Source organism: Morone saxatilis, unplaced genomic scaffold, assembly GCF_004916995.1.
Source record: "Morone saxatilis isolate NCDOM2014 unplaced genomic scaffold, NCSU_SB_2.0 Contig8, whole genome shotgun sequence".
NCBI classification, from domain to species: domain Eukaryota; kingdom Metazoa; phylum Chordata; class Actinopteri; family Moronidae; genus Morone; species Morone saxatilis.
Window position 1 is genome coordinate 9081559 of NW_023340257.1, and position 21819 is coordinate 9103377.

General features: G+C 40.3%; 4 protein-coding genes across 26 annotated transcripts in view; 2 read left to right on the plus strand and 2 right to left on the minus strand.

The window, feature by feature from the left end:
- Positions 1-319: 319 nt before the first annotated feature.
- Positions 320-4118, minus strand: LOC118341744 (non-histone chromosomal protein HMG-14A-like). Its single transcript, XM_035680104.1, has 6 exons — positions 3910-4118; positions 2749-2778; positions 1729-1758; positions 1571-1609; positions 1335-1466; positions 320-1220 (listed from the first exon to the last, which is right to left on the minus strand). Exons 1-6 carry the CDS (start codon positions 3922-3924, stop codon positions 1134-1136), a joined length of 333 nt encoding a protein of 110 aa, XP_035535997.1. The 5' UTR covers positions 3925-4118; the 3' UTR covers positions 320-1133.
- A 423-nt stretch (positions 4119-4541) lies between these two features.
- Positions 4542-8311, plus strand: get1 (guided entry of tail-anchored proteins factor 1). Its single transcript, XM_035680102.1, has 5 exons — positions 4542-4777; positions 5284-5449; positions 7250-7317; positions 7617-7731; positions 7933-8311. The coding sequence occupies exons 1-5, from the start codon at positions 4688-4690 to the stop codon at positions 8004-8006; spliced, it is 513 nt and encodes a 170-aa protein (XP_035535995.1). The 5' UTR covers positions 4542-4687; the 3' UTR covers positions 8007-8311.
- A 93-nt stretch (positions 8312-8404) lies between these two features.
- Positions 8405-12730, minus strand: LOC118341738 (lebercilin-like protein). The gene is made up of 9 exons (XM_035680075.1): positions 12022-12730; positions 11519-11775; positions 11149-11414; positions 10629-10871; positions 10325-10462; positions 9803-9872; positions 9579-9706; positions 9209-9320; positions 8405-8970 (listed from the first exon to the last, which is right to left on the minus strand). Exons 2-9 carry the CDS (start codon positions 11760-11762, stop codon positions 8567-8569), a joined length of 1605 nt encoding a protein of 534 aa, XP_035535968.1. The 5' UTR covers positions 11763-11775; positions 12022-12730; the 3' UTR covers positions 8405-8566.
- Positions 12731-12742: 12 nt separating this feature from the next.
- The window catches only part of sh3bgr (SH3 domain binding glutamate-rich protein), a 12792-nt gene continuing 3715 nt past the window's right edge, over positions 12743-21819 (plus strand). For 2 of the 23 annotated variants that reach the window (XM_035680083.1, XM_035680086.1), the window contains exons 1-7: positions 12746-12918; positions 14098-14283; positions 14461-14541; positions 15808-15888; positions 18414-18443; positions 18541-18561; positions 19620-19643. In XM_035680083.1, the coding sequence (XP_035535976.1) occupies positions 12874-12918; positions 14098-14283; positions 14461-14541; positions 15808-15888; positions 18414-18443; positions 18541-18561; positions 19620-19643 (468 nt within the window). In that variant the 5' untranslated portion in view covers positions 12746-12873. Of the gene's footprint in view, positions 12919-14097; positions 14284-14460; positions 14542-15807; positions 15889-17633; positions 17868-18413; positions 18445-18535; positions 18562-19619; positions 19644-20013; positions 20041-21819 lie in introns of those variants that run through there. The other 21 variants (XM_035680091.1, XM_035680087.1, XM_035680094.1 and 18 more) reach the window with 18 other exon arrangements.

Here is a 21819-nt window from a genome sequence, read left to right on the forward strand (position 1 = left end):
AAAATTAAACATTTGAGGAGTCAGAACTGTTGTTTGTTGTGTACAATAGTGGTGTCAGTCATATTTAGTAAGCACAGAGCTATAAAATATTAAACCATCCATCTTTGCTCACAGCCTCTCTGTACCCTCAGGTGTGCATTAACTACAGGTTATATGCTTCTTTTTAAAATGCAAACATTTTAATTTATCAGTTATCTTTTCAGTATCAGGTCACAATCAGTTAAAAAAATTGTTATATCCCTAATCTGAAATCCGTACTTTTGACTCACTCAATGTTCACAGAATGAAAAACAATATATAACTGATGACAAACAATTGATCACTTAAAAGAAATTCCCACTTTAATTGGCATTTTATGCCATTAATAACAAAGAACTTTTTTTTTCTTTTTTTTCCCTTTTTTTTAAAAAAAAGGAGGAAACTGTACATTGGTAGAGAAATCCCAAAACCACAATAGATATAGCCACAAATGTGTGCCACATCCATTTTCACTGAAGTGAAAATAGCATGATAAGTACAATTAACTCCATAATGCATTGTGTGAGCACAGCTGAGTGTATGGGTCAATTTAATAGTCCTCAAATGTACCATCACTGACTGCATTAACAAAAAAGATCGACCCAACCAATTCCAGTACTAGTGAACATGATTAAAGTAAATGATGCAAACGAGACTTACTTAGCACAGAACACAACTCTCAAACTTTCAACATCCTATTCTCTATCAAACACATAGTATTATGATGTATTAAGTTTCAAAACAGTACAGGTTACAAAATGCTTCAAGGCGCCTTGGGAATGTCTCAGGTAAACTCAATGCCATTGAAGCTGAACAAAAAAATTCCTGATATAGGCACCACTGCACGTTTATGCAGAAAACTACAACCTAAAAAAGGCAAAATAAGAAGCCAGAGAGAAACAATAACAAACAGATAACCCAATACAATGACTGAAACTTTCCCTTCACAGAAGCCATGAAAATTGAATTTGTAGTATTTTTTTTAAAATGCATTTATGCAATCACGTCCCTAAAAACATTGCTGTCTTATGAAAATAGTAGATAAAAATAATCTCTGCATTGTACAAGAAAGGAGGTACAGGGAGCGGTGGCAGGTGAGTTTCGGGGTGTCACGACTACTCTGCTGCTTTCTCCTCCTCCTCTTCCTCTTCTTCTTCAGCTTCGTCTTCCTTTTCGTCTGCGTCATCTGCTGCTGCAGCCGGCTGGAGAAGGGAGAAAACATGAATTATCATTTTGTTTGTCCTTTAATGTCGCTACAATGCCAACAAAAAGCACATTTCACATCGCAGGAGTCGTGAGGTGGGAACTTGTAATACCTCTTCAGCTTTGGCTTCTCCATTTTCTGCGGGAGCCTCTTCCTTCTCTTCCTCCTCTTCCTTTTCTTCTTTCTTCTTCTCTTCTGGTTTGGCCTTTACTACCTCTTTCGCCTTTTTGTTCTTGGGAGGTGCCTGTCAAAAACAGACCAAACAGCATGAAATGCACCGTTAAATGTGTATAAACGGGAATAATAATTTATATGCTCTTAGTGCACTGGTAAGAGTTTTCCTTTTACCTTTTTCTTTTCTGGCAGTGGTTTTGGCTCTGTCTCTTTCTGTAACACACACACACACACAAACAATACAATTATTATTATGGAAACCTAATATGCAAAGTAATAGTAGAATGTGCACTGGTTTTATTGAAATTTAATTTAGCTTTTGTAGAACTTACTTGTGACAACCTCTGAGACTTTCTCCTTGGCTGTAGGAAGAACAAATAATAAAAAAAGGTGTTAATTCAGTCAATTGACAAGATTGATACACGTAATACAGAATCCCCCCCCCACAAAAACCTGACAAACATGCCAGATTTTTAACAAGTACACAAGATCCCTCAGTTTGTTTTGTCCTGCGTGTGATACCTTGTGATGAAAGAAACAGGGAATATGGGGAAAATATATGTTTATTGGTTTAAATACTGCATCACACATCTGAATTACAAATTATAACCAGACTGAGGGTTAAGTCAAAACCTTTCTCCTTGTGAGTGAAAATTGAAATACAGTAGGCCTACATGTGAAATTAATTAGCAGAGGAAATAAAAGTGCATCGTTTGCAAATTACCAAGATGAAACTAAGACTGAAACTGGAACCCCTTCCTTTACACTCATTCACGTTTCCCTACGCAACAGGCACTCAGTTGTGAAAGGTAAACAGAGATTTCATATGCCTGGAAAACTTGATGAGTAATGCTGCATAAATGTACTTTTACTTTATGTAATGTTGGGGGCAAAGGTGAAACACTGCATTGTGGGATTTGTAGTTTACATAGTGCTTATGCTATGGACCCAAAATTGTTGTCTTGAGCATCTCTGAGGGCACCACATACAGTAGTAGTGTTTTATTAGAATTACAGGACTCAAATGAAAATGGGCAAAGTAGCAAATAAAGAACCAATTTGGGCTGCATATTAAACAGCGCCCACTAGAGGCCGTGCAGCCCCCCCATACTCAATAATCGGAGGTTTGGATAATAACCTGCACATTAAGACCAGCTGATTAACCCAGCCATCCTTATAGCCTCAGTTTTCACATGCAGGATATAGACTGAGCTGCACTAAACTATGTAGAAAGCCACCCCGTCCCAACCAAGACCCTTTCCCTTTTGTCCTGACAGAAAGTAGAACAAAATGTTCATTTGGGTGTGCGGATTCCATTTGGGTCAGCCCGGGTGTCAACACTTGAATACTAACCTCCACACTTGCATCTGCATCACCGGTAGACTGAGAGAGAGAGAGACAGAGTGAGGGAAAATAAATTAATAAAGCAGGAACAACAACCATTCATGAGTGAGCTAAAGTGGGTGTGTAATGCAAAGGGGGGATGGGCACCTCTCCCTCCCCTCAAGTCACAAAGAAATTATGCAACCTTAAAGTGGGGAGGGGAGCCCGACACGTTTCTAAATTGACTTTAAAAAAAAAAAAAAAACAGGGTTCAACGAGTTCTGGTTTATTCCCGCCAAGCACTGTAATGCGTCGCTCATGAGACAGAAATGTTTTTGTCAAGCAGGCATGGAGCTGGAGCTACTTTGAGGAGAGGGAAGGGTCGCTCCACCTCCACACGCGCTTCCACACATCAAACACATCAATACAGGCTATCTGCTTTATGAGCCCAACGTGACTAACGCAGACTTATTCCATAAAACTTCTCCGACGTGATTAAACAAGAAGGAAGAGGGGGGGAAAAACCGACCAGATGTGTCGCTGTCTTATCGAGGATATCTCAAGCTGCCATGACGCTCCTAAAGAAAAGACTGCACACCTCAAGGGTGCTTTAAAGTGCGCGCAGACACAGGTCAAAATCTCGACAATGAGGGCTGCAAATGCGCCTAAAAACAACTCGACATACGCCCAAAGTGCACACAGCTGCCTGTACAATACCGCGATAAGTTGAAGCAAACAGAGGCTTTAACGCAATAAGAGATTTCCTCGAAATGGCAACCTGTTCATCGACGGTGGTTACACCTCTTTGTTTGATCTCAGCACGCAGCGAAAGGCGATTTATCGTTAAAACCACAGCCAGGTTGTTTCACCAGCTTGAGTGGTCGCGGACGAGCCCGTGCAAACCTGCGATAACTTGCTCGACGAAGATGCATGTTTCAGTACAAGTAAAAAGGCGCCACTTCCCTGTATCAACAGGGTCGGACACAGGCAGACCTGAGCACAGCGAAGGTGGACTGGATGCATGCACATGGACGAGCCTGTAGCAAGTATTAACACCGTTACACTGCAGCTCATGCGGGGTGAAAAGAAACATTGTAGCGAAACACAAACACAACCTAATGTATTTCTTTCTTTAAACTAAAGAAATGTACTGCACGTACCACATTCCACACAATGTACACATTCACTTACTTTCTTCCTTCCCATTGTTGCTTAGGTTGTACGGCCGAGATTTCTTTTTTTAGATATAAAAAAAAGAGAATAACACAGCCTTTTACAGTAGAAGAAAACTGTCCCTACACCTCAGCTTACACCTCCAGAACAGTCTGTAACTTAACATAAACGTCCGACCAGTACTAGAACTAGCTCAAACCGGATTGGATCTCCCTCTCGGTATATTTTATTCCTTATCCTACCAACCCAGCAGGAAGGGCTATCCCCCGCCCCTGGCTTCCAGTGATTGGCTTTGACGTCGAGGCAACACATTTTTTGAACCATAACATCTTACCTGTGTGGGCAGGCTTGTATGCCAATCAGTAAAGCCCAGCCAAAACTCTCACTTTTTCAACCACGGGGCTGTTCCCAGGGTCCGTGCAAGATGTGGGAAATGTATGGCAGCCATGTAAATATGACGAGGCGTTAAATAGGAGTGTATGTGCATAAGCATTGTACGCGAGGAAGCATGCAAAGTCTTTAAAGTGTTTCATTTCCCCCAATGTGTGTTGTTGTTAAAGTTTCCATATATACTGACATTATGAAAACCCTTTAAAAAAAAAAAAAAAATACGCCCCGAAAAATCCCACATTTGACTGCAGTTCTTATGACAAACATTGTGCTAAATGAGGTCATTTGTGTTGTGTTTTTTGTGCCATTGCCAGCGTAGCCTATCCTGTAATGACTGTGTAACAGCGCGGTGTGTCCCAGCAGCTCCACAGCTGCAACGAGGAGGCACACTGGAGGAGGAACAAACATGGCGACCGGCTATGCGTGGTTTCTTGTGCTGGGGTCGGTTTTTCTGTGTAATCTCATGAAAACACTCCTGCCGTCCATATCCTCTTTCGTAAGTAGGGACTTTTGACTTAAATGTGGGTTTAAATGTTTGCTCTGAAGGTGTACGCTGTAGCTGTGTGAGTGTAATCCGTGTAGCCTCCACAGGCACCAGACCATTGTTGACTAGCTTAGCTCACTGTTAGTTAATGGATGATGCTGTAAGCTAAGCTATCTAGCTTCAAACAACGTAGCTGTTACAGTCAGAGGAGGGTGGGGTTTTCCCCCCCTAGAGATCCCGCTATAGTTACTACACATAAGGAGGGAAACATTTTAATGCTGCACTATTATTGTTTAGATAAAAAGTGCCGACTGTAATGTTAACGTTGTGTAACTGTTCCTGCTAAAGATAGCTTACCAAAATGACAATCTGTAGTCTAAAACTCACTCACAGGTGATACCACAGTTATTGTTTGGCAGGAACACTTGTGTGACTGAGCCTCTGGATCCAGAAACAATAACCCACATCATAGTTGAACTCTGTCTTCTTTCAGTAATAGTCTTTTTCCCTTTTTCAAGCTCTCAAAGATGGTGCAGAAAGATGCTGAGCAGGAGAGTGAGATGAGGGCTGAAATCCAGGAGATGAAGAAGGAGCAGTCCTCCATTAGCATGATGGATGAGTTTGCTAGATATGCCAGGTTGGAGCGCAAAATCAACAAGATGACAGACAAGCTGAAAACACACGGTGAGAGCCGGAGGCAATTATTGTGACTGACACAGGTAGGATAGCAGGATGTGACAGAAGCCCCAAAATGTCCTATACAATAGCAGACAGACAACATACAGCAGCGCTATAGATTATGACCTCTAAATACAAATCAACACAGTCTCAACACAAATTTAACACAAGCTCTAAAAAGGGAGCGTCAGTTGCAGGGATGTTTTTTTGTTTTGATGTTATTTAGTCCGACCCCCCCCCCCGTAGGTTCATAGATTCTTCTCTGTCACTTTTACTAAAAAAGGCACATCCAGTACTGTGTCTTCCACACCTGTGTGTGTCTTCAACAGCAGATTGACACATCAAAACCACCAACCACAGGATGTGGTAGGAAGATTTGGATGACATGCTTACTGAGTATGAACAGCTGCTGCCTGTCCTTCACCCTCTGCCTCAGGATTATCTTGTGCACAGACAGGAAGTGGCTAAACAGAATTTCAGTACGATACACATGTACAGCAGTGCAAAGGCTGTTTCAGATTGTTTCTGTGGTGATATTTCATTTCTCTAGAGGCTCATAAGCCGTTTAAATCTCCCTTGACCAAGCTATACGTTCCATTTTGTACTCTGTAAGACAGTAGAAGAACAATCTCACCTATATATATAGATCAGTTTAACTGTTCAAATTCAGAAAATGTGACTTTTTAGACCCTTTGAGTGACTTCATTTCTAAAAAGGAACTAGCAACACATTTATGGACTTCTCAGACAATCAGGGAAAGGGCCAAATATATATTCTAATATGTTATATTGTAATTCATTCCCATGCTGCTCAGAGTAATCGCAGCACCGGGGTCTCTACCTCTCCTCTTGGCTTGTGTGCAGGAAATCAGTAGGTGTGGCATGTGGAACGCGTTTGACCTTGTCTCTCACTCTTTCTCTCCGGATCTCTGGATTAGGGTGTTTTCTATAGCTTATGTGTAAATAGTTTGAGTTTGTAAATATTTAAATAGTTTGTTTGATCTTCTCCCTCCCTTTGTAGGGAATATCTAATGTGCCTTTAGGGAGTTTGTGATTATTTGGCTAAACAATAATAATGTTAAATGCGGGTGTATGTAAATTTCCATCGGCGTATACCAATCAGAAAGAGGTTTGCATTTTCACTGCAGTTTGCAATTATGCATTTATTGAAACTGTTAGAAATAAGCAAGAAACAGTAACTCAACCAATGACTAAAAGAACAATGAAAATGGGTGATTTTACTTTGTTATTCAGATTTAAGGGAACAACTATCAGAACTTCCACAGTGAGTTAATAAAGGGTTACGAGTGAATGAAACAAAGTTAGCAAACAATATTCATTATGTAGGATCGAAAAAAGGAACTTCAATTTGAGACTATGGTTGAGGACAAAAGTTAATATTTTGAGCCCTGAACCAATCACAATAGTGGTTTTACTGTACATATTAGTCTCAAACAGCCGACTCATAGTCTCTGCCATTGTGTTGACAAAGAAAGTTATTTTATGAAGTTTTACTCAAAGCAAATTTAGATTTATTAGTTTCTGAGACTGTTCTCGCCCAATACCTTACAAAGAACACACTGTTGTGATAATTCCTATGTTACCCTGTTGACTGGTTGAAACATGATTAGGGAATGTACAAAAGTAGGTACATAGCCTGGTTTCAGACTCAAATAATGAAGTAAAGCAAAATGGCTGTTCAGTCTGATTGACAGGCTAAAAGGCACTAGGGTAGTATTACTCAAGGCTGCATCACCACAAAAGCCTGTGTATTGAGTCTAACTTGTGTGTTTCCTTATTTTTGCAGTGAAATCCAGAACAGCACAACAAGCCAAAATGAAATGGGTTGTAAACATTGTGTTTTATATACTGCAGGTAAGTGGAAATTGTAAATAGAAGCACAAATGCATTGAGTTGTAGATTCTAATGTGTCCCACACCCAATGAGACCCACACAGAGAGCTAACTCAGAACAAAAAATGTAAGCATGGAGCATCTATTACATACAGAACCTCCAGTTAATGCTATTTAGACTGACACATTTAGAAATACAATATAAAAGTTCATATTGGTACCATGATAAGCTAATAATAACAGAACATAATTTACCTATTATGTATAATATACTATTATTTATTACGTGTTGTATACCTACATATGTCTTTTATCTGTCAGGCTGCTGTGATGATCTCCTTGATATGGAAGTATTACTCTGATCCAGTGACGGTGGTACCCAGCAAATGGATTGCCCCTGTGGAGCGCCTTGTGGCCTTCCCAACAGGAGTGGCAGGTAATCAGTTTTTTATATTTTATAGAATATAATTTACAAACAATACATGGAGACTCGCGTATAAAACAACAATAAAACCACATTCCTTTTTTGGACTGATTCACACGTAATACTGATGTATGAATAAACTACAGTGTGCTGTACTATCACGCTCTTTAAACTGTGTATTCATCCATTGACAGAGTTGTTCTTTCCTTTCAGGTGGAGTGGGAATCACATGCTGGTTGGTGGTTTGCAACAAAGTAGTTACACTGGGTCTCCATGCTGTCAGCTAGATGCTCCAGTTCAATACACTGGTTTTCTAACTTATTGCTCAACTTATTGCTCAAGCCACAGTTTTTTTTTGTCTTTTTTTGTATCAGCTTCTTCAGGTTAACATGTAAAAAATGCAGAGCATTTTGTTTGTCTCATGTTGCAACGTAATATTTTGGTGATTCATTTTGTTATTTCCTGTTAATTTTAAGTTAATTGTAAGGATGTTTTGACTGTATATTATTTCAAAACAATGATGTGATGGTGTTGATGCCTTTTTAAGAAAAGACAATAAAAGAAAAGCTTTTATTTCTTGTAATGTTATAAATAACAAAAACGAGTCAGGTGGTTTTTTGATGTCAAATGGATAAGATTAATTAGACAGATCACAGTGGACTGTGTGTTGCTCTTGGGTGGAAAAATCATTTATTCAAAGAAATACTCAAGTACAGTTAAATTGTCCTAATCCAGTTTTCCTGTCTATGGCAGCTATAAAATATAGATGTATAGACATTTTTGCCCTCGGCCATGTTTGTTCTGTACTTGGACGGAGGGGCTCCTCTGCAGCCTACTCTTTCTCCCTTCACTCACACTGAGGGCTGCCCTCTCTGTCTCTTCTGGATTTCCCAGCTGGTAGATGAAGTTCTTTAATCCCACTGCAGAGGGTCTCCGCCCTCATCAGGCTCTGGGGGCTTTCACAGGGATTCAAGTCCACAGTGCTGTAGGCAGGTCTTCCACTGTGCAGGTTCTCAATAGGTTGTGAGAAGGTGTAGTTACGTATCATTTTCGAGAGCCTCTGTCCTTTTCTCTTAGGTTCAGTTGCATTCAGAGACTTTTCTAAAATGTAGGACACCTCGCTTTCATGTTCCTCTGTTTCCTGCTCTTCCTCTGACACCTGTGGGGCCTCCGTTGCCTTATTATCTTCATCGTCTCCCTCAGTTTGATCTTCTAGGCTCTCTTCTGAAAGGCTGTTCTGCTCACTGGTGTCTGAAAATAAATAAAGTGCTTTTTTGAAAAAATATTGAATGACCCAACAGCAAAACATGTATATTTTTCATTGCTAAGACCCCATTTTAAGTTTGCTCTGAATGTTTGTGGTGTTTGTTGTCTTGTAGAGAGTTGTAGGTGGATTGGTATCACTATGATAGTTTTTGTTTCACCAACTGTGTATGTGTCATTGCCATTGTTAGTTATACTGTATATGTGACATTTGTTAGGTGCTCACCTGCACATGTCTCAGTATCCTCTTGGTGATTCTCTTCTAATGTCACATTTACCAAAACATCTGTCTCTGGATTTTCTATTTCCAGACACGTCTGTACAGGGTTAATACAACACTGAAAGGATAAACAGGCTTTATGTGAGCAGCATCTTATCAATTATTATTATTATTATTATCAATTATTTGGTTTACAACACACATTCATAAATGACAAAAAATAGAGATCTGAAAGGTAAGGAAGCATCTTGAAATGTCCTACTCTCTCAGCTACATTCAGCATAAATCAACATTTAAACTAGTATATGTAGGCAAATGAGTAAAATGGGGGTGTAAAACCCCTGAAAACACAATACACAATATCTGAATCATGTACCAAGTTCACAGAGCTCTCCTGCTCCTCCGGCCTCTCTTCACTCTCAGTATATTCCAACTCCAAAAGACTCACAGGCTCATTGGGGAGGAGGATTAATCCATCTGTTTGAACCATCTTGCTTTGTCTGCCTGTTAACCACAAAAGACTGTTGGATGAAAGCCACTAAGTGACAACAAATGAGATATGGCCAAACTGAGTTAGAGTAGCTTGTAGTGTTTGAATACCTTTTTTGGTAAATCCTTTTAGGAATCTGTGGGAGTAAATATTGTGTATTTCCAGTTCTTTCTCTCTATCCTGTATAGGGGAAACAAAGAATCTACTGCATACATAATCAGTTATCACATATCTCTTACACGAGCAACTAAAGCGACCATGTGACCGTTAGTTTAGAATGTCATTAAAATTTTAAGATGAAATGAAACCTATGAATGTAAAATGTTTACATGTAACTTCATAGTGTTTAGTTATTGGTGACCACCAAGCAGGAAGTACACCATCAAGTCCTCAGTATCAGTGGTTCACTAATGGGCAATCATCTGGGGAAAGTATCCACAAATCTTCAGTTTTTATTATGGGATTCAAAACCCTGCCGCTTGTAGATTAGTAAAGTATAATGTGGAAGACACTGCTACCATCACTTAAGACAGAAGCATGCACAATAAACAATATTGTATATTAACACTGACTGTAGGATATGTGTAATGCTGTGAAGTATATTGCCTAGGAAACAACTCATTTCAACTTACTCGAAGGCTCCTGTTAAGCTGACATATTTGCTCTTGCAGATAGCTGGATAGCTTTATCGCCTTATTGAACTTTCTTTTTTCAGTCGCTATTTGGCGACTGAATGAGACTTGGCACAACTCGAGATTTCTCTCCAAGTCCTAGAATAAAGCGTTAAAGAGAAAGCGAACAAAGGCATAAAATCAGAAAGGTTTCCATTCCTATTTATATCCCCAGTATATTGGGATGTAGAGGATGTCACACTGGCTTTCCCTCACTCACTCTGAACAGTATCACCCACCACCCCACCCTCTTGCTCCTCCATACCAGTATCCTCTTGTCCTTCTCCTCTAGCTCTGCAGTGGCCCTGGTCAGTCTGAGGGTGAGCTCCTCCCTCTCCAGCAGGCTGTAATCCTGGCTGAGAAGCTGTAGGTGCTGGAGACTGGCCTTGGTACTCAGTAACTTGTTTTCTGTGGCTTGGAGCTGCCTTGCCAGACTGTCACGACAGGCGCGGGTCTCACGGAGCAACTCCTGCAGGACTCGGGCCTCATTTTTGTGCTTGGTGAGGATCTGGGAGCAGGAGTGTTGTCAAAATAAAGAGAGGAATGATTAGAAAATTGCTGTTATTAGTGCTGGGAAATTACACAGGAATTAATTAGAGAAACATTAGGAAAAACACAATTCTGATTTTCAGCCTGAGGAGATGAACCAATGAATTTGAAATTAAATGTTAATAATACATGGCAGTAGATGTAAGTACCATCCAAAAGCCATGTTTCTGTGGCACTGTTTGCAACCGGAGCAGGTAGCACAGGCAGCACCAAAGGGACGAAACCAACTAACCAACCTGAGAGAGGCTGCCCTCTGAGTCTTGGAAGTGCTGCAGTGCCACCGTGTGGCGATGATGGACCCTCTTCAGCAGCTTGTTCTCAGTCCTGGCCTCGCTCAGCTGCTGCTGCAGGTCCCCCACCTGGTTCTGCAGCTCCCTGATGCAACTCAAGTTGGCAGACTTGATCCTTGGCCTTGAAACCTGCAGGGGTTTGATTGGAGGCAACTTCACTACTTGGCGTCCTGCAGCGTAGTTCGTCTTCTGCCTGTTGGGGCCTTTTTTACCTGAAGAAGAGAAAAAAGTATTTACCTGTGATAGTGTGAATTACATCCAATATATATACATACCACCCAACTGCACAGGCATTAAATCATATAAAATAAAATACCCTTTTTGCTTCTGGATGGCTTTGATCCTTGACTCTTGACTGATGACTTGGCCTCTGGGGTCTTGTCTATAAGCGAGTCAGCTTGGTCTTCATAGTCCGAAGAGCAGTTTGAGGTATTTGAGCCACTGCACGGTCTGGGGGGGGTCGACCACCTGGAGGTGTCAGTGCTGCAGCTCACAGCATCGCCGTCACCCTCCTTATGAGCAAAGGTCTGCTGCATCAGGCTCTGCTGCCTCACACACATCACTTCTTCCCCACTATGAAAAAAGAAGAACAATTTAAGGAAAACATATCCGATAATACAAACTTACACAAAATGATTATGAAGCTGCTTTCCCAGTAAAAATAGCATACAAAAGGGCCTGTATGTAGAATCCCTGTTTAGAGTTACCTCTTTAGTCCCCATAATCTTTGACTGACTTACACAAAATCTCATTTCCTCCCCCATTAGTTAAAGGAAGACACATTTTAAGAATATAAGAACAAATATAAGAGCATCATACCTGAGCCGTCACTCCTGTTGAACACTACCGACGGTACAGGTTATCAATATTTGGTAGTTAATGCTAATTTCTTAGTTTTTTAAAGCAACGGTTGCTAGGGGCCTTTTTGGAAAGGCACTTCCGCGGTTGTCGTGGTAACCAGCAGACGTAACGTGAAGCGGGAACACTTTTACTGTAGATAAGTTGAGAAATAAGATATATAAAACGATGTTGGAAAAAAATAAAAATAGTATACAGTAAGGCATTCTTTCAATTTGTATTTTCAGTGTCCACAGTGCGTTTTGAACGAGGGAGCTCATTTTTAAACAATTGAAAGTGAATCGTTTGCAGTTTTGATTAATATCTTATTTGAAAAAAATTAATTAGAAATAAGGTTTTATATTATGATTTATTTTCACGGGCAGTAGCACATTGTCCCCAATTTCACAACAACCTCTCCTGAATTACCACAATTTCCCACTCTGTTAAGGAACCCTGCTCAAGGACCCCTAACAGGCCCGAGGTCCTGCGTTAGGAAACCAAAGACTTACAGCCTATAGTGCTGGTCAGGGCTATTTCTGTCCATATATGCACTCAGCAAAGAGCTGGAGACTAACTTCACTGTCCCCTGCGCCGACAGACAGCTGAAGTTGCCAATCAGTCGGTGTGGTGCTGCGCCCCTAGGGGCCAACCCGCCAATCCCGCACTAATGGAGCCTGGAGACAAAAATAACCTCAGCAGTGTGTGTGTTTGTGTGTGTGTGTGATCTGCGTCCTGCGTCCTGCGTCCTGGGTGAGCTCTAATAATAGGGGAGGCTGCCTGCTCCTTTAAGAGCCTACTTGTTGCATAGTCTACAAAATATATTGTAACAAAATGGTTATCAAAGTATTCCTCGCCTCTTCATCGGGATCCACTGCGGTAAGCTTCCAGCCTGTGCGACTGGTTACTCATTAGAGTGAACTTTGGTGGTTGTGCTCCTTAAACCGAGCAGGACTTGGACGCACACTCACTCAAGAGCGTTAAACTTCGAAATTAATGTCACTTGCCTTTCATTTTGCACACCTACAGCCCATTGGCGTGGTTATGACTTGATTCGTGCTGAGATTTAAGCTTGAGCTGGCGGTGCTTCAGGACTTTAATTATCTCGCAGGTCGATGTGATTCACATGCAGAGCTTTCTAGAACAGGGGCTCCCAAAGCTGCTCATGTCACGGACCCCGACATACAGACGGTTTTAGACCACATAACCGGTTTTGGGAGAGGCATTACCCCAAAGAAACAGCCTTTTTTTTTAATAGTGTTTTTATACTATATCTTAAAGTAATTGTCTGTACACTATGTGGGGTGGTAGCCAGAGCAGGGAGGGTGGATTTATCTTCCAGGTCTACTTTTGGCAAAGCTAAATAAGCAGTTTGAACCAGTCCACAGGGTGGCATGGTGGCCCAGTCTGTCAGCAGTGTTGTCTTGCAATGAAACCTGGGTTTCATCCCCTCAGTGGACTTGTTTGCATGTTTGCCTGTCCCCCACATTGTGAGTCTTCCACCCAGTGTATCCTGGGGTAGGTCCCATACTGTGTTTAAGTTTACTTTTACACTATTTATACACTCTTTTTTTAAAACTGTATATTCATTTTTTGGGTGTTTAAATTGGGCCTGAAACTCACAGTCGATTTCATTACCGTTCTTTTTTTAATCAGTAGCTTAACTGTTTTCATTATAACTTGTAATAAAATAGTAAAAAATCTCAATTTCCAAGAGACCAAAATAACGTCTACATATTGCATTTTCTGTCAAACTAATACAAAGATATTCAATCTGTTACAATGAACAAAAGCGAAAAACAAAACTATGTGTTTGCATTGGAAAAACTAGAACAAACAAATGTTTGGCATTTGTGTTTGATAAATCTAACATCTAATCGATTATCAGAATTGTTGGAGATTTATCGTTGAAGCTCTAGTTTATACATTTAGTTGCAAGGACTGGAGAGCAAGAAAGGAAAGGAGTGTCATGTACCAGATTTTAAATTTAAATGGTACCAAAAGAAGCACCACAATGCTGCATTTTTCATCTTTGACGTTATATTAATATTATTCCAGATCAAGAAGAAGCAGCAAGATGTGGTCGGCTTCCTGGAGGCTCTTAAAGTGGACTACACCCAGCTGGACATTGCCTGCAATGAGGAAAACCGCATGTGGATGAGGCAGAACGTCCCCACGGAGAAGAAGCCCACCAACGGCATCCCCCTGCCCCCCCAGATCTTCAACGAAGAAAGCTACTGTGGGGTGAGTATACAAAAACACTTTCAAAGACTCAACATTTGTAAACCTCTCCAGTATAGTACTCAGGTTACACTTTAACTTATGTATGCCATTAGTGCAACGTGCAGACCTGTGCACGTGATGAGTAAGTAGGAACAGAAGATGTAGTGAATTGTTAAAGACTGTTTTACTTTCATGCAGGACTACGACACGTTCTTCGATGCCAAGGAGGACAACTCGGTGTATGAGTTCCTGGGGCTGCCCCCTCCCCCTGGGTCAAAGGTTAGAACTATTTTCTGTTTTCTACTCTGGACAAAAAAAAAAACTCAAAACAAAATAATATAATTTCTTTTACCCATTCTTTTTCAGACTGTAAATGTGCTGTATTGGGACAGCATCAACAGTGTTTTAACCAAAGAGCAAATGCATTGTCTGTATATATTTAAACATATAAATCATATTCTGGAGGATAGCTTGTTTATAGTGAATGTTATTTGACATTATGATACATTGTTGGTTTAAGATATTGTAAGTTAAGATTTTAACTGCTAGGAATGTAATAATGAATCACGAGACAGGAGCAATACCAATATGTGAAGATTCAAATTGGTCATCAGCATAATGGTCTTTTTAAAGTAACATAGCAGAGGGCAGATTCAAGATTCAAGAGGTTTATTGTCATGGCTCAGTAAGAAACACAGTGGTTTATACGTACAATGAAAATCTTACTTTGCCCGACTCCCTTTACACAACACACAGATAGAAGAATAGAATAAAGTTAAAATATAAAATTATTAAAACATATTTTACGTCCTATGTTGCTTGCGTCAGTGTCAAGGCTCAATGTCATGGTGGCTGCATGTGAACACTTTGCATTGAGGATGCACTATCCTGTTTAAAATTGGTGCGGCACTCAAAAGTGTGGCAGCTTTTTGGTTTCCCTAAATACAGTATGCATTGTTTTGCACAGATTATACCCTACCTCAGAAATAAAAAAGAATTATTTAATTTGATAAAAATAAAATATAAGAGAATATATGTATTGTAGCATTTTGTCTGAGAAATAATTTGTTAAAAAAATGGGGATAAAATCCATTCTCAGTGTATGTGCACTGGGGGGTTTCATGTTTCTACATCACACTTGTATAAGTTGCCTACTGGATCAAATTAAACAACCATTCCAGTGTTTAATCTTCTGTACACTAGAATATATGAGGCTATTTCATGGAGTCAGTCATTGTACTATAATGTAATGTAATATAATACACAAGATAATTGGACTCACTTTCACTTCTGTGATGAGTAATATCACATGACACCTGACCTGGGTCAGACTGACATAAAACAAAATTCAGTTATGTCTTTATTTTTACTATTTAACATGGACATTGATACTAATAATGGACTTTATTACAAGAAAACCATTTTGATGTGACAATATTCAGAGTGGTTGTCACTTCAAAAAGACATACTGGCTGGTGATCCAAACAGTTGTTTTGGATTCTGAGTGATACTCTCATGTTAAACCTGATCATTTCATTGACACAGGAAGCCGAGAAGGCACAGATTGTGGAAAACGGGACCCATGCTGAAGAAACTATTGCAGATGAGAACGTTGATGAGTCAACAGTAATGCCGTCTTTACTTTCATTTTCCCATCATGCTTTGTTTCCTTTCACTGCGTCTGACCTTATCCTTTCCATCTAGAGCAACTAAACAATTTCCCTTCTGTCCACACCTGTCGACTTGATCAGACTCTTAATTTCCTCTTGACTGCTCTGTCCCAGTCATCACACCGACTAATGTTTTTGTGTTTTGCATGAGTGAGACATTTAACACAATATACTGACTCCTCATTATAACTCTGTGACATTGCATCACTGTGTTCAGACTGCCACAGAGTTGTGAGGCATCATGTTCCTACAATCCTCTCTATAATTAGTTCTTACAAGGTGAAGTGTGTTTGGTTTCTATTGTGGATTTTAATTTGATTTCACTGACATATCAAAGAAATATATCTAACTGGTTATACCCCATATTCATAGAAAATAACAAACAACGTTAAAGAATAACTTATTTCCCTTGTGTTGATTAATGATGTTTTGTTTCATTATTATGTTTTTTTTTCAGTGCATTCTTTAAAAAGCATTTTGTGTCTTTTGTATTTCATGATTCCAGTGACTTTCTAACAATTTTCCTCCCAAAAGAAAATCCCAGCTGGTCCTTGTCAACACAGTGCCGATTAGACACACTTTAGCCCAGATTTGAAGATACCCAAGAACATACATCCTTTCTATATCCAGCTATCTTTAAAATGGTGTGATATATTTGTTATGTTATTTGTCATAAGCAGGAATTTACTCCACTTACACACTACAATTAATTACATTACAGGATATCGACATAGCATTGACATAAAGTAGTGTAGACGGTTTATTGATTTTGTTCTTTTGCAAGAGGTTAGCTAAAAACACAATTGAATAGTTCTTCTTATCCCCCAGGTCAGGGTGTAATGCGGTGCTGCGTGAAGAAAAAGTTCATTTTGGCTGCGTTTTGTTTCCAGCAGCAGATCAGTTGCCTCTGTTCTTTTTCTGCTCATCTTTAAATACTTTTGACCAGACTGATCAGAGGAATAGTTCCACATTTTGTGAAATACGCTTACGCTCTGGTGAATTAAAAAGTCTGCACCACTCTGTTCTTCTTCTGTATGCTAAATATAAAGCTACAGCCAGCAGGCAATTAGCTTAGCTTAGCACAAAGACTGGAAACGGGTAGAAACAGCTAGCGTGGCCCTGTCTAAAGATAGCAAAATCTGTCTACCAGCACCACTAAAGTTCTCTAATACACGTTATATCTTTTTTGTTTAATCTGTACTAGACATACAAAATGACACATTGTTATTTATAAATTTCACAGATATATTGTTTTAATAGTGACCATTAAAGGTGCTAGTGGGTGGCTGTTTCCCGTCTTTGTGGTAAGAAAAGCTAAGCTAAGCTAACTGGTATCAGTATCAACTTTTTCATTTAACTTCAAGAATTCAAATAAGTGTATATTCCAGAATCTAAAACTATTCCTTTCAGGCCAGGACTGATTCTCTACTGTGACAAAAAAAAAGCTGTCTTCAGGTCTTGATGCTTCATTCCAAACGTTTGATTTCCAACAACAACCAGTCCCCACCTCTTAACTGTCACTACTTCCTCCCTTCACCACTTTATTTCCAGGATTGACTAACACCTTTTAAGTGTTTCAACCTCTCTGACTGATGATCTTACAATCTTAGCGCCGTTGAAGCAGTGCTTTAATTCCATTAATATTCTTTTTGCTCAATTCCTTTCCTTGACCACCAGTTGTTGTTTTCACCTCATAATAAGGAGGTTCCAGTGGAGGAGCGCAATGGGAATGCACACGGAGCGGAGGAGGAAGAAGGTGAGGGTGGCGAGGAGGAGGAGGAGGTAGCAGAGGGAGAGACTGCAGATGATGAAGCGACGGAAGGAGAAACGGCAGGAGACGAGGCCCCCGCAGAGGAGGAGGAGGAGGAGGCGGTGGAAGAAACAGACGAGGTCACAGAAGACACAGTAATTGCCACTTAACTAGAGTCTACCCTCCTGTAGTGTTGCCTCTCCCTCCATCCCTTGAATGTTTTGAACTGAGTGTCTTCCTCCATCATTCCTGGAATGCTGTTTTTCCTCGACTTTTCCTTTAATGTCGTCCTTTTTCTTCCACTTTAAGGGTTTGCCTTTCTCTTTTTTAAGTTCCTGTCGTCCTCGTACTGCATCTCCCCGTCAAGTCTCTCTGTGGATTCAGTTATTTATTAACCAAAAATGAGTAACATTCCTGTTCACTGTTCCTATTCACCGTTTATCCAGCACCATTGGACATTTAACCTCTTTACTGCTGTATTACTTTGTGTGTGTTTTTACCTTCACGTGCCTTTGTATTTTGCCAGCGTCACTGTTATCCACCCCGCATTTCACTGCATATTAACTGTCCTGGTCAAGGTGTGTCCGTAGGGTCCCGCAAACACCCCACTCTGTCTGGTTCAATAAGCCTAAACTGTGGATGCTTCAGTATGAATATACAGTATGTGCTGTGTGTGTGTGTGTGTGTGTGTTAGTCTCACATCTCTAATACTATCCTATCTCTTCTGTTAGCGGGCCCGTGCAGAGGAGGAAGAAGAACAGGTAGGTTTCTCAAACATTCATCAGCAACACACTGAATAAAAGTTAACAGTTAAAGGAACTGTGTGTTTCAGGGATTTCTTTCTCTTTTCTCTAACAGGAAGAAGCTGATGAGGACAGGGTAAGAAAATGAATACACTGTGTGTTCTTGATGCTAAATCTGAAGAGTGTTATTAATAAAAAAACATCCTGCAGCAACAATAGCAATTAATGCCAGCTGTGCATTGTGCCAACTTTACTAGCAGCGAGAGCCTGGACTCAGTAGATCTCATACATGTTTCAATTTCATGAATCCCTGCTAATACAGGACACAATATTAGGTACATATCATGGCATGCATGTGAAATAAATAAAGTGGATGTTCAATAACTCTTTCCTTTCCTGTCAGTAGAATCAGTGCTCTGACCAATCTTCACCAGTTTCCAGCCCTGTCCGCTTGCCAGTGATCTCTCTAAAATAATGATTACTAACATGAGCAGAACCTGTAGGGTTTCTATTAACGGTTTGTTTTATTTCTCACCTGAAAGTTGGATTATTAATCATGTAACAAAGTATTTTCTCAAGGTGCTGTTTGATAGTGCAAATTAGAAGTTAGGCTGATTGTCGTTGCTCACCCCTGGTTTTTGAACTTCTATTGGTGAGGGTTTTGTCTTTAAACAAGACACAAGTGGTTCCAGTGAAGACGTGTTTCCTTTTTAAATGAGCCTCTAAAATCTAATGTCTTTAATTCAGTCCCTGTTTGCCAGACTATTGTGGTGGGAATGCATGTTGTGAACATGAAACAAATTTAACAGCATCACAGAAAAAATATATAAAACGAGACATTGTTGCCAAGGATCGTTGATTTAAGTCAACATTTGCCCACTATTCTGCATCATACACGATAAAATGTGTTTGGAAATGCTACACACCACTTTTAACTTAAGAGTTTGACATGTGGCTTTTACTGTCACACATTAATATGGTAATGTGGGGTTTATTAAGTTCTTACTGTCATACACCAATTTTGAGATTGGTTACACACAGTAACTAAATAGCTGCACTAAGCACCTGACTCAGTTCACATCACTTAGCTGCATCAGTTTCAGAGGTCCTTCTTGTTCATCATGCACGCGTTGTACGGCATTTGACCTCTTCTTTGCCCTTCTGTTTGTCCATCTCTTGGTTTGCTCCCTCCAGGAGGAAGAGGATTTGCAGTCAGAGGTAACTGTGCGTCACTGATCGTCTCTTTCTACGCTTCCTCCGTATAGTCATCAAGAGTGTGGGTTTGATGGTGCAGAGATCAGGGAAGGCTGCTGTAGTTGGGGCTGGATGGGGTCTTGATCTGCTGTTCCCACTTCACCTTCCTCTCCCTCTCTGTCTGTTGTCATCATCACTCTGCTCCATTTTGTTGTCCTCTTTCTGCTAACATCCTCTTCCTCATTTCTTCCCAGTTCTGTAGCTGCTTCCTGACAACCTCAACTATCCCCCATATTTTCCATTTTAAATGAGAAGACTTTTCTATAACGCATGCCTGTGGTGCTCTTTTGCTCCCCACACAGCCTGCTGACCTGCTATCTTTTATTCCTTCTAGGAGGAAGAAGAGCTACGACAGCTTGAGGTAGATTCATGTAATGTTTTTTTTTTTTTTTTTACCTGCCTCTAGCCTTCCTCAGTTCGTCTTTTTTTCCAATCACTTTCAGTCATTTTCTTGCTTCCTTCGCCACCTCAAGCATTCCTTCAGTTTTCTCTTTCACTAATTCTTAGTAGACTTTGTTCCACCAAGGGTCTTCCATGGTCCAAGGGACAAATCACATAGCTAAATAACAAGCATGGCGTCTCTGTAAAGAGTAAAGAGTAAGAATATAAATACAAGATTAAGGACAACACTGCCATACCAAGATGTTTTGCTCGTAACCCCAAGTGTATATTATCTCCAAAGTAGGACCTCCAGTGCCTCATAATGACATTGCCAATATAAGAATAAGTCATAATGTAAAGTCACTTTACTTACATTAGTTTTAAACTGTATTATATGGAATTTGCAGTAAATTTACAATATGTTCCAAAGATTTACCCTCTTTTACATCGCTGTTTGCATTCACACAAGCTCAAAAAGAAATGAACATGCACTCACATACATGGATGTAATGCCCTCTGGGGACAGGAGAAACATGTCTCTTGACCACTCACTTTTATAGTTTTAGTTTCATCCTTCCACTAAAATCTCTCTGAACAACATCCTCACACTCGCCACATGTCATAATCCAATTGGTGAATATTGATGTCTTTGCCCATCAGGACACATACAGGAAAACCCTGGAGCTCATTGGGACACTTCTGAAACCAAACCTATGCACTTGCTCATACACAGTTTCTCACTCTGTACATTAAGCCATGAGGACAGAGTTGCAAGTGGTTAAAACTCATTCCATGATCAGCTCAGCAACTTTTCTCACAGCATTGCTTAACTCAGGGTCCCCAGAAAAGTCAGACTTAACCAGACCCCAGATCGGTATTTGCCTGCTTTAGAGTGCAACACAGTGAAGCTCTAAGTTAAAACTAATAAGTGCATCTGAAAAAAATGTCCCTGTGCTAAGTGCTGTGTGAAAAGGGCTCTGCTTCTCTGAGACATTCCAGCCTCTGCCTGATCTTCTATCTTGTATCCTTCACTGCTTTGCTTTGCTTTGCTTTGCCTTCTTTCCTCTCTGCCTTTGCATCTGTTTTGTCGTTGTGCCACCTCTATTGCAGGAACAGGACGATCTCAGCAGTGAGGTAGTTTCTGTGGTTTGTGGCGTCTTGTAATTTTCAGGCTTTATAGACTTTAGAGGTTTTCCCTGTCCCCTCTCTCTCTCTCTCTCTCTCTTGTCTCTGTCTCTGTCTCTGGTCTCTCTCTCTCTCTCCTCGTCTCTCTCTCTCTTCTTCTCCTCTCGTCATCTCTGCATCTCTCTCTCTGTCTCTCTCTCTGTCTCTCTCTCTGTCTCCTCTCTCTCTCTCTCTCTCTCTCTCTTCCTTCCTCTCTCTCTCTCTCTCTCCTCTCCTCTCTGTCTCCAGTCTCTGTCCTGTGTTCTCCCTCTCTCTCTCTGTGTGTGTGCTGCATGGACTGTCCTTTTCCATGTTTGGAATGCCCTGATGGTGTGGAAAGGCAAAATGATAAAAATGTGGACAAATTTTGACGGTTAAAACCGTAGTGGATTAAGTGTGGTCAAAAGTCCAATAATACGGACCAGTGCGGTATACAGAATCAAAAAAGAGTTTTTCTTTTTGTACAAAAAATTCACATACTTAACACACATGAACTTTCTACCTTTTCCTATAGGATGAAAGAAAGCCTGGGAAAGTAAACAAGAAGGTACTAGTTTGGATTTGTAGAGTTTTTTTTCTATGTTTTGCAAAATGG

Excerpts from the sequence above, each read along its gene's own strand:
- LOC118341738 (XM_035680075.1), bottom strand. The coding sequence starts at position 11,762 with ATGTGTGTGAGGCAGCAGAGCCTGATGCAGCAGACCTTTGCTCATAAG. Across the intron at positions 10,463-10,628 it reads AGAAGGACAAGAGGATACTG|GACTTGGAGAGAAATCTCGA; the intron begins GTATGGAGGAGC and ends GCTTTATTCTAG. Across the intron at positions 9,707-9,802 it reads AAAAGGATTTACCAAAAAAG|GCAGACAAAGCAAGATGGTT; the intron begins GTATTCAAACAC and ends TGTGGTTAACAG.
- get1 (XM_035680102.1), top strand. The coding sequence starts at position 4,688 with ATGGCGACCGGCTATGCGTGGTTTCTTGTGCTGGGGTCGGTTTTTCTG. Across the intron at positions 5,450-7,249 it reads AGACAAGCTGAAAACACACG|TGAAATCCAGAACAGCACAA; the intron begins GTGAGAGCCGGA and ends TTATTTTTGCAG. Across the intron at positions 7,732-7,932 it reads CTTCCCAACAGGAGTGGCAG|GTGGAGTGGGAATCACATGC; the intron begins GTAATCAGTTTT and ends CTTTCCTTTCAG.
- LOC118341744 (XM_035680104.1), bottom strand. Across the intron at positions 1,610-1,728 it reads AGTCTCAGAGGTTGTCACAA|AAAGAGACAGAGCCAAAACC; the intron begins GTAAGTTCTACA and ends TGTGTGTTACAG. Across the intron at positions 1,221-1,334 it reads GAGAAGCCAAAGCTGAAGAG|CCGGCTGCAGCAGCAGATGA; the intron begins GTATTACAAGTT and ends TCCCTTCTCCAG.